The sequence below is a fragment of the Neophocaena asiaeorientalis genome, unplaced genomic scaffold (genome assembly GCF_003031525.2).
Source record: "Neophocaena asiaeorientalis asiaeorientalis breed wild unplaced genomic scaffold, Neophocaena_asiaeorientalis_V1.1 scaffold399, whole genome shotgun sequence".
Classification (NCBI taxonomy): domain Eukaryota; kingdom Metazoa; phylum Chordata; class Mammalia; order Artiodactyla; family Phocoenidae; genus Neophocaena; species Neophocaena asiaeorientalis.
In genome coordinates, this window is record NW_020173964.1 from 2,892,375 (window position 1) to 2,904,427 (window position 12,053).

Consider the following 12,053-nt stretch of genomic DNA (forward strand, 5'->3'; position numbering starts at 1 on the left):
AGTTGAATTTGTTATTTAAGTGAGGATTTTTTTCTTTTGTTCTTTTTTTTAAAAGTGAGGATATTTAAGTGAAACTTTTTTCCTGCCTTTTTAAAAAATACAGGATAATTTGAAGTGTGTGTATTGTGCGTGCGTGTGTGTGTGTGTGTGTATATATATATATATGTATATATACGATTTATGTGTAGCTGTTCCCCAGCTGTTTCCCTTCCTCAAAGAGAACTACAATTCCAATGTAATGTTTCCTGTGTATCTTGCCAGAAAGATAGTATGCTTGTAAAACAATATATATGAAAATATATGCTCTCTTTATTTCCTCTCCTTTATGCAAAAGTTAAATATTCTATGTCATTTTTCACTTTGCTTTGCTGGTATGAAATCATTCTGTTTGTACATAAAAAATTTCCTAACTTTTCCTCATCAGATTGCACAGTTTTGCAGTATATGAATATGCTATAATTTATTTTCCATATATATTTACTTTGTTTCTAATCTTTTGCTAATGCAAAAGGTGCTCTAAGGAATAGCATATAGATCTTTTCACACATGTGATATTTGTAGGATAAACTCCTGGAGGTAGAATTACTAAGCTATTCAAACTTTTGATAGGTATTGCGAAATTGCCTTCCATAGAGGCTATATCAGTCAATAAACGTTTCACAGCAACCAGCAATTTATTCTCCCACACTTCCACTAGCACAGAGTGTTATCAACTTTTAAAAATCTAATCTGAAAAAAAGTATATTGGGATAGCTTCAACTGACTTCAAAATGTTTTGGGTGAGAGTGGACACCTTTTCATATAATTAACAAGCTGTTTTCTTTTCCTGTTCTGTGAACTATGTGTTACACTTCAGCTTCTTTTGAACCGTACTGAGATGTGAGCCAGTTATGAATTATCAGTTTATTTACAGTGAAAGGTGTTTACATTTCAAGCACTGACTCCAGTTTAATTGCGGAGTTAAGATTAAAATTTTAATGGATTAAGTCTGACTTCCACTCTGGGTTTTCTGTTTTTTTACCTTGTATTATGTATTTGTTGGGGGATGGTGGTTGGCTGTTTTAAAATTTTTATTTTGTTGGACTTCATTAATATAAGCACATAGGAGCTTGATATTTGGAATACCCTGTTCCTGAGGGCTTTTTCATCTAACAGGGAAAGACAGGCTGGAATGCCAATAAAAGTATTAAAGTGTTTTGGGTGTTGAGATTGACACTTATCCATGGTACATGGGGGCCCAAAGGATAGTGTGTTCATTTACGAATTTGTTGGTTTATTAATGTAAAAAAAGAATCCACTAGGAAAATGTCTATTTAGCTGTTTCTTTAGCATTAGCATAAAGAAAGAGGCAAAAGCAGTTTGTTATGTGCTGTGAACTACAGATTGTTCAATATAGTTTGAGAACAGAGTTTGGAAGGGAAGAGAAGCCATAGGACAGGGGCCAGATTGTAGTAGGTCGTGGATGGTGGGCACCGAGTTTGGGGTACAATCAAACAGTTCAGTGTGGGTATTTTTATTTTTAATTATTTATTTATTTATCTATCTATTTATTTATTTATTTTGCGGTACGTGGGCCTCTCACTGTTGTGGCCTCTCCTGTTGCGGAGCACAGACTCCGGATGTGCAGGCTCAGCGGCCATGGCTCACGGGCCTAGCCGCTCCATGGCATGTGGGATCTTCCCGGACCGGGGCACGAACCATGTCCCCTGCATTGGCAGGCGGACTCTCAACCACTGTGCCACCAGGGAAGCCCCAGTGTGGGTATTTTAAAAAAATTAATTAAATTGTGAAACACTTCAGGTATATTAAGAAATAAAAGTACCTTCATTGATATAAATATAGTTTGTTGACTAATTATAAAACAAACTGATGGGCCGGGGAAATCAGAATATGCCAATTCTTGTCACCTTTCTTTTTTTTTAGTTGAGGTATAGTTGATTTTTTTTTTAAATTGAAGTATAGTTGATTTGTCACCTTTCTTTTGACTGACTATGTGGCCTTGAGCAAGTCATGTACTTGTAATTGGAACTAGATAAACAAAATATTTTCTGTTTTCTAACCCAGGGGCATATTTATTAATCGAGAACAAGGAATTGAAATTTAAGTCTAATTGCATTCTTTACATTGTATGATGTAAATGAATAGTATAAGACACTTGAAAATTACTTATAGTCTTTTCTTAACAAGTTCTTTATCATTTACAAGGTAAGTTGTCATCCTAGCACATATTTCAGATTATTTTTGTCCAAATTAATGATGGTTTTTTGAGGGTTAGGTAATTGCAGAGAAATTGTTTAAGAACCTAACTTTGGTAGAGTTATATATGGTTACGGATTCTGATGTAATAAATCATGTCATAATTTTCAAAAGCTAAAGATGTTAGTTTACAACGTTATCTTGATCCCTAACACTTACCCTTTCAAGGAGATTTCACTATGATATAATTGTGGTAAGATCTGTCAGATGAAAGAATAAAAGGTGATTTAAGATTTTATACCTAGACAGTTTTTTTCATGGAGGAATAAAGTAATTTAACAAGATTGATTCATTAAATTAGATCAGGTTTTTCTTTTTAGCCTAAAATATTTATGCTTTTAAAGTCATTTAAAGAGCACATGTGTCCTTTCCAAATATTAGGTGCTGGAGTGTGGAGTTTGTGAAGATGTCTTTTCTTTGCAAGGAGACAAAGTTCCTCGCCTTCTGCTTTGTGGCCACACAGTCTGTCATGACTGTCTCACTCGGCTGCCTCTTCACGGAAGAGCAATCCGTTGCCCTTTTGATCGACAAGTAACAGACCTAGGTAGGAAAATATATATATATAAAATTGTTTACATAATACAAATATCATAGAAAACAATTTTTTTCTCCTTGGTTTTAAAAATCATAAAATTCTGGGAATTCCCTGGCGGTCCAGTGGTTAGGTCTCTGGGCTTCTACTGCAGGGGCCACGGGTTTGATCCCTAGTTGGGGAACATGCTGTGGTGCAGCCAAAAAAAAGAAAAATTATAAAATTCCAAGGAGGTTTCAGTTTCTATTAAAGCCAGTAGTCTTGAAGCTATAAACTAGCCCACTCTTAGGTACTAATTTTATTTCATCTTCTGAAATTTTTAAATTCAGTACTTATAGATCAGTAGTTTTAAGACACCTGAGAAAAACATACTAACCTTTTTCATTTGCCTGCAAAACAGCGTTTATCTTAGACATGACTAGGCCAATAATGAAAATACAGGTAAGTAATCTGAGTTTCAGCATGTTGTTATTTACTGATATCTGAGGCAGAAGTGTTTGCAGCTAGTGATAACTACTAACTACTCCTTGTTTTCTGTTAAAATGAATTTAAAGGTCTGGTGGATTTTTTTCAGTTTCCTGCGTACTTTTATTTATTTTATTTATTTCTTTCTTTAATAAATTTATTTATTTATTTTTGGCTACGTTGGGTTTTCGTTGCTGTGCGTGGACTTTCTCTAGTTGAGGTGAGCAGGGGGCTACTCTTCCTTGTGCATGGGCTTCTCGTTGTGGAGCACAGGTTCTAAGCACGTGGGCTTCAGCAGTTGGGGCACGCGGGCTCGGTAGTTCTGTCTCGTGGGCTGTGAAGCACAGGCTCAGTAGTTGTAGCGCATGGGCTTAGTTGCTCCATGGCATGTGGGATCTTCCTGGACCAGGGAACAAACCCATGTTCCTTGCATTGGCGGGCGGATTCTTAACCACTGCACCACCAGGGAAGTCCCCCTACATACTTTTAAAACTTCACTTTATATTTTTCAAAATGAATTAATTACTGTGGGATACCAGATTTGGAAATAACATTTATTAACATTTGAACAGTTATTTTACAACGATGAATTCTATGTTTATTCTTTTTAATGATCGAATTTCTCCAAAAGTAATAGTTTAACGTTGTCCATTTTTTTCAGGTCAGTAGCACTAATTGTTTTAAGACTGTTTTAATGTATTCATACTATATGTCAAGTGGAACACATTTAAAATAATGTAACCACCAAAAAAAGGAAGCAAGAGTACCCAGATTTTTAGACTGAAAAGCTTTAAAATGCTAAGAAGCATGGTTGTAAAATATTTTCTTGTAAGGAAAGAATGGTTTCTTAAGGTTTTGGTAGTCCTTGATTTAAGTAATTAGTATGCCCATTTGCCAGAAAACTAATATAGGAAAGTGTTAGCATTAACTTACTGTTAGCCAAGAAATAATAAAGTGGAGGGGGGAGATGTCTATTTTGACATTCTTTTATTTGGCCTTTTATTCTGTAATTTATATATATCATACCATCTTCTTTATATAAAACTATATAGAAGTAGTAATATTTTGCAAACAGAGGACGGACCCTTCCACCATTTTGAAGGGTACTATCTTCTCTGCGTAAATACCACATCATCCTCACTGTGTTATCATCCTCACTGTGATAAACTAGGAATTTATGACAGGTAATGGTTAGTCATATCCTAGGTTGAAATCAAACATGATTGCTATCATATCAACATTAGAAAAAGCAAGCAAACCAACAACTCTGCCTCGGATATAGGTTGTAATTATTATAGGTATTTACTATAGCTTGTAGGTTAGATTTTTGCCGTGATTCCAGCCTATGGAATATGTGTTAATGACCCTTGATATAGTTTGCTGTCATTGTTTTTTAATCTATTTTTAAATGTATTATAGAAATAATGTACGTATACATAGCAGAAAATTTGAAAAATCTATTAAAAAGTATAAAGAAGAAAAAAAATCATGTTTTGCTTCTAAAGAAGCAAATCACTGGGTTTTTTTTCCATTATGGTTTATTACAGGATATTGAATATAGTTCCCTGTGCTGTATAGTAGCACCTTGTTTATCCATTCTATATATAATAGTTTGCATCTGCTAATGCCAAACTCCCAGTCTCCCGCCCCCCACACCCTAATCCCCCAAACTACTGTTAATATGAGAGAATCAGAATTAGAATTCTTCTCTAGTTCAAGAATAGTATCAGAGTCAGAGGGAGGATGGGGCTGGGGCCGGGGTGGGTGCAGGCAGGGGTCTGGGGCTGGGTATTAGGAAGGGAGGGGCGGGGGAATAAAAAGGGCGGAGGTGGAGAAGGGAGCATGTGAGGCAAGGTGATGGCCCACCAGGGAGGAGCAATGGCTGAGATGCCCAGAGTGGCAGCCGGGCCTGGCGAGGAGACCATGCACGTGCACCTCAGCCTCCAGGGGCCTGCCCGCCAGTGTCCCCGCTCCGGACCCTGAACCCGAGGAGATGCCGGGTCTGGGCCAACTGCCCATGGAGCTGCTCGAGATGGTGCTGAGCCACGTGCCTCCACACGTGCTGCTCGGGCACTGCCGCCAGGTGTGCCAGTTGCTGGTGTGACCTGGTGGACTGCCAGGACCTGAGGCTGAGCATCCTGGCCCAAGACCGTGCCGCCCTGTCACCTGTCCTCCACACCTACCTGCCCTCCGCCGGCGACCTCAGGCCCTGCATCCTGGGCTGCTTCTGTGAGCGAAGACCGATAGGACGCAACCTCCTCCGGAACCCCAAGGGCCTAGAAGGCTTCCGGGACTGGATGATGCAGAGCAGTGGAGACGGCTGGGGAGAGGAGGAAAACTTGGAGGTCAGGCCTCGGGCCACTTCCCAGGACTCCTTCCTGTCTGCCTACAAGGTGGTGTCACAAGAAGGAAATGTTGGACCTGGAGGAGGAGGGTCTGTGGCCAGAGCTCCTGTATAGTGGAAAGATTGAGATTTGTGTCTCTGCCGGGTGGACAGACCAACAAGGCACGGCCTGTGTATATGAGCTAACTGTCCAACTTCTAGATGCCAACCAGACCATGCTGCATAATTTCTCTCCTATGCCTGTTTCCATCCGGCAGGGTAGAAACAGTGTCCGCTTTGAGGTCAACCATGTGTTCTTCAGCTTCAAGATTGGTGTCCGCTTTGTGTCTGTTGAACACTGGGTTTGGGACTTGGAATTTTGGCCTGAACAAAATGGAATCGATCTGCCCAATGCCAGTGTGATTCCACGGGTACGGCTGTTCAAGTGAAGGACTGTCCTTGTAAAACAACCTGACCGTACTTTCCAGGAGCTGGGACCATTAGCTGGGCCATCTCATTAATCAGGCGCTTATAGCTCCTGGCATCCTTGGATCTGCTGGGGCCCATCGAAGGTCCTACTGGGCCCTGTCTTTAGAATCTGGAAGCTACTAGAAGAATGTTCTCCCGTCAGATTTACAGCTGCCGCTGCTGTAAGGCAACCCCTGGTCCATTGAGTGGAAATCCACAGTGAGCACAGGGAAATGCTGGATTGGGAGAGGCCCTCACCCTCCCCTCACACCAAGCCCTCGAAACCACCTTTGTGGTTTCAAGACTGGGACCAGGACTCAGAGCTCATTGCTCACCCTGTGAACAATGAAGTAGTCCCCTGAGCCCAACCCTACCCTGAATTGTATGGTGTATAAAATCATTTTGTTGTTTTGAAATTCTTTTCGAACATGGAGAGAATAAATATATTTTATTTATAAAATACCTGCCAATCATAGGTAATAAAGGTATTATTTTGCCAAAAAAAAAGAATAGTATCAGTAGTTGTTTGTCATGGTTATTAATACTGGTCAGCATTACTTATGGTTCTTCTCTTCTGTTCTCATGGTAAAATTACACTTCCCTGCCCTCTTGTGATTAGGTAGGAAGAACTGTGTGATTTCCCTTTAACCAGTGAAATTATAGTAGAAGTGAGGTGTTAACTTCCAGGTAGAAGCTGTTAAGAATGGATTTATGATGGTTTGCAGTAAATCCCTCTCCCTGCTGTAGTGAGGTGGTCCAGGGGGTTGGAACCTCGGTGGCCTGTGCCCCCTGATCGTGGACAGTAGGGAACAGAGCCTCTCTGGTCTTCACCAACCCTTGAGATCCTGCGTGAGCAAAAAGCGAATCTTTGTTGCTTTAAGCCATTGAGATTTTAGAGTTATTTTGACAGTTACAGGAGTATTTAGTGATATACTAGGCAGTAGATAGATACTGCCTAGATACTGCTAGGAGTTTACGTGTATGTGTTTACTATATAATGACAGTATTTGGATATCGTCAAGGTAATACTTTTAAATAAAGGACTCAGTATACTTCTTAATCTTTTATAAATAAAGTGGATAGAACTCAGCTTGAGGTAGAATATGTGTGAAAAATTAAAACAGTTGAGGAAGCCCTGTGGGGTGGCAAGGCTGAGGCCCTTCCCTTCTCTTCCCTTCCCTTCATCTTCCTTTTTTTCTTCCCTCCCTTCCTCCCTTAGAAAAGAGGGACCAAGAGGAAGGGGAGCCATGTAGCCAATGACCCCATCATCCTTTTATTTATTTGCTTTTTCAGTGAATATGTATTAGGTGGCAGCTTTGTGTCAGATGGTATTTGTTGTATAGAAGCTCATCATAACAGACAGATACTCCTTCTAATTGCTGAAGGATCTGGCTCTTATTTATAGGCTTAGGAAGAGTTTGTGTGTGTGTTTGCACATGTGCATGTGTGTATGCACATGCCCATATTGTGTAGGCACACATGCGTGCACATATGAATGCTCACCTGGCCTTTTATGGTCAATTCTGGGGAAAAGAAGCATTGGTCCTTATTCAGATGTGCCTAGATTCTTATGTACCTAAAAGGGACTATTGTCATGCCTTAGTGTGAAGCTCTGTGTGTTTGTGTGAGAAAGAGTTTATATGTTCACTGACTGCTATTAGGTTCTAGGTTAGATGAGGGGTGGGGAAAATATTATCTTTAGCTGTTCTAGTTTCAGTTTACTTAGAGACGGACTTATTTTTGGTTAAGTGTATCTTTCATACAGTGGTTTTCAAACATGAGTCATAGCTTATTTGTGGTCATAAAATCAATTTAATTGGTTGTGAATAGGATTTTTAAAAAAGAAATAGAACAAAAACCATCAGAGTGTGTCGCAAACTGTGAGGGTGAATGTTGGTGTGTTAATCTTTTGTTTCAGGTGTGTGTGTGTGTGTGTGTGTGTGTTATCCTGGGTTGTAATGTGAAATGTATTTCTTACTGTAGGTTGCTGTTAAAAATATTTAAAGCACTTGTTTTAGTATATGTAGTAAAAGTTGGTGACAAAATAGGATTTATAAAGTTAAATTATAGAAAAATAATAGAACTTTAAAATATGTTTCTACTTAGAATGCTAAGGAGTTCTGTATTTTAAAGAGAATATTAAGACAACTGTTATAGCATTAACAGAAAATGGAGAAATTTTGAATTTTTAAAATTTAGACATTATTAATGATTGAACTATGAGACAGAAATTACTATTGAGATTTGAGGTAAAATAAATAATATTCCCTTTTGTTAGATTTAGTTTTTATTTTTATATTCTAGGAGATTCAGGTGTCTGGGGATTGAAAAAAAATTTTGCTTTATTGGAGCTTTTGGAACGACTACAGAATGGACATATTGGTCAGTATGGAGCTGCAGAAGAATCCATTGGGATATCTGGAGAGGTAGTGATTGAACTTGTTGAAATTTTTGTTATGAGCATGAATTTTTTCTTTTAGTTTAAAATATTTGCTATTAGATGCACAATATTACCTTACTTACCCCAGCAGGTAGGATTCCAGAAACACAACTTTTCATTACATTATAGTTCTGAAGGCAACAAAATCCCCAACCAAACAAAAGTAAAACTGAAATTTGAATTCTCTGGAAATGCTGTACCCAAAGTATGTTTAGTGTATAAACTTGTTTCCTTATCATCATTAATTCTATCTAAGGGTAAAGTGAAAAAGTAAGAAGATTATGGATGAATAAGAAGGATGTGTAAGCTACATTAAAGCAGAGGATGCAAAAGTGAATCATTCAACAGTAAAGCACAGAGAGAGAAAGAGGAACTCCATGAAAGGTGCCTTTTAGTGTAGAGGCAGAATGCCTTAAAGACAGCAGTAGCTCCTGAGGGAATTACTATTAAATATCTTCATGAAAAGTTAAATTGTGCGTAGATGTACTCTCTTTATCCAGACAGGTAAGTATCCAGTAAATATTAGAAGACCATTAACACAAATTAAAGTACATTTTTTTTTTTTTTTTCTGTTCGTGGGCCTCTCACTGTTGTAGCCTCTCCCGCTGCGGAGCACAGGCTCAGGATGCGCAGGCTCAGCGGCCATGGCTCACGGGCCCAGCCGCTCTGCGGCATGTGGGATCTTCCCGGACTGGGGCACGAACCCGTGTCCCCTGCATCAGCAGGCGGACTCTCAACCACTGTGCCACCAGGGAAAGCCCCTAAAATACATTTTTAACATAAAATTGTCTGCATAGCTCATAGACTGTTCTGATTATAGGAATAGTTGTAGTAAATAGCAGTTAATAGTTTTGATGATCAACTTTAAAACCACATGTTTAGTATGAAGGCAAACATGTCAGATTGCTTTTTACTTCTCTTTTATTAGATTATGATTTCCTTATATAAAGCGAATCAGTGAAATGGATTTCAAACTGAAGCACTGTTTTCTAAAATTTGCAGTTTTTTCCCATGATTTATCTTTTATCTTTATTTTGAAAGCCATTGAGTATTATCTGATGTTGGTCTTATAAATTATTTATCAGGTCTGGAAAACAGAAGACACGACTTTTAATTTTACACGTATATATTTCTCATAATTGCAAACAAAACTGTTTAACTTTGGGTTCACTTTTTTATTTAGTGTGATATTGAATGACATCATTGATATATTTTCTAATTTTTATTTCTGCAAAAATTTATACCAAATCTTTCCCTTTCTAATTATGGCCTTTTATATGCAGAAAAGTTTTCAAAGATTCTTGAATATCTGACATGTAAAATTTATAACTCATAATGCTTTTTACTAATTCATAAAAATTATAAATATTTAAAAGTTTACATATAACATAGGGTTTTTGTTGTTGTTGTTGTTTCTTAAATCAGTGATTTTCAACCAGGATAGTGCAATGGACTCACCTGTGGAGCTTTAGAAAAAATACACAGCTTCCACTTCATCTCTACCTATTGAGAAATAAGTGTTTCTCAGGTTGGGGTCTAGGCATCGGTGTTTTTAAAAGCTTCACTTGGTTATCTAAATAACATTTGTGCTTCTCTTCTTCTATACATCATGCTGACAAGTAATATTTAAAGCAGTGAGGATGTATTTACTATCAGTTTTTTCAGTCTTAAAAAAAAAAGACTTCTATCCTCTATTGTCAGTTTCTTGCATGTAAAGTGAGGGGATTTTGCAGAAGATATCTTTGCACTGACTGTGAATCTATAACAATGGTTTTATTTTTGACCTCAAATTCATAGCATATATTGATAATCAATTTTGGAAATACCTTCTCACTTACCTATAGAAATGAGTAGCAAATGACCTTTGTACTTAATTACCAGTATATTTTTATGTATAAAGTCTGGTCAGTTAAAAAAAGATTATGGGCTTTTATATTTCAAAATTTGGCATGTTATTTATTTATTTTTTTTGGTTGAACAACAGAAATTTATTTATCTTGTCACAGTTCTGGAGGCTGGTAAGTCCAAGATCAAGGTGTTGGCATTCTGAGACCTCTTCTTTTGGCTTGTAGGCCACGGCTACCTCACCCTGTGCTCACCTGGCCTTTCCTTAGGACATGTGCACAGGGAGAGAGGGAGGGAGATCTGTCTCTTCCTCTTCTTATGATGCCACCTACTAGATTAGGACCACATCCTTATGACCTTATTTAACCCTAATTACCTCCTAAAGACCCTATCTCCAAATGCAGTAACACTGGGGGCTGGGGCTTCAATATATGAATTTTGGAAGAACACAGTTCAGTCCGTAGACCTGGGAAAGTCTATTCTAGGAAGGAAATAAAGATGAATGGGAAGGAGGTAAAGGAGACAGTAGAAGAGAGACATCCTGTGATGCTTACTCAGATGTTTTAGAAGTCTGACACTGAGGTGAGGGTAAAGGATTGAAATAGGATCCTAAAAGTACACAGGAGCTACTTTTATTAATACTAAAATTACCTATTGGGAGGCAGGTCCTGTGCTCAGTGCTGTAAATGCAGAAAACACTAAGACAATGTTCTTGCCTTCATGCAGCTTATACCTAGTTGATGACACAAACAAGTAGATGATTTCATTATCGTGAAAAGTTCCAAGAGATTATCTCAGTAATGGTAGGCTTGGTTATAGACACTATCTCGTCTGCTGAAAATAAATAAAGTGGAATGAATTCACTAAAAATTATTTTAAAAGCATTAAAGACTTGATAAGTTAGGAACAAAAAATCAGGCCAAATCTGAAGGGAAAATGGAAATTCACTGAGATACAGGAGCAAAGAATGTGCTTTTGCCCTGAGGGCATTAGCCTATTCAGGAAAATGTCTGGGTTTTTTAATGGCTTTCAGTGGTGAGGAGGCATAAGTCAAATACCAAACCCACACCTAGATGAGACATCCAGCAGAAGACATTCACAATAAGCCAGGACACCAGTTGAAACAGACATGCTATTGCATAGAATTAGATTCAGAGTTTGAATCTTTGGATTGTGCAAGTAATACCCATTTTTGCAGTCATATTAAGGTGGTCCACTATTGATAATACCATAAAATCATGAAAAAATAAATATGAATCCCTTTCTAGAGTAAACTACTTTCATCCTAGGTCTCAGTTACCTCTCTAAATAATTTTTTTTGTCTTTCCTTGTATTTTCTTTTTTTTTTTCTTTTAATTGGGGTATAATTGTTTTACAATGTTGTGTTTCTACTGTACAGTGAAGTGGAGTTCCTTGTGCTATACAGCAGGTTCTTATTAGTTAACTACTTTATACATATTAGTGTATATATGTCAATCCCAATCTCCCAGTTCATCACACCCCCCACCCCCTGCTTTCCCCCCTTGGTGTCTGTACGTTTGTTCTGTACATCTTTATCTCAATTTCTGCCCTGCAAACCCATTCATCTGTACCATTTTTCTGTACATATATGCGTTAGTATACAATATTTGTTTTTCTCTTTCTGAACTTATTTCACTCTGTATGACAGTCTCTAGGTCCATCCACGTCTCTACAAATGACCCAATTTTGTTCCTTTTTATGGC

The 12,053-nt window shown here is 38.0% G+C and overlaps 2 protein-coding genes across 2 annotated transcripts in view; both read left to right on the forward strand.

The window, feature by feature from the left end:
- TRIM23 (tripartite motif containing 23) overlaps nucleotides 1-12,053 on the forward strand; it is a 38,133-nt gene that overhangs the window by 2,361 nt on the left and 23,719 nt on the right. The window contains exons 2-3 of the mRNA XM_024753067.1: nucleotides 2,638-2,800; nucleotides 8,349-8,470. Of these exons, the coding sequence (XP_024608835.1) occupies nucleotides 2,638-2,800; nucleotides 8,349-8,470 (285 nt within the window). The remainder of the gene's footprint in view (nucleotides 1-2,637; nucleotides 2,801-8,348; nucleotides 8,471-12,053) is intronic.
- On the forward strand, nucleotides 5,112-6,504 carry LOC112404910 (F-box only protein 27-like; the record flags this gene model as incomplete). The annotated part of the gene is given in 3 exon segments (XM_024753075.1): nucleotides 5,112-5,345; nucleotides 5,347-5,646; nucleotides 5,648-6,504. Coding segments are annotated over 3 exon segments (912 nt in total), but the record flags the coding sequence as incomplete, so codon positions are not given.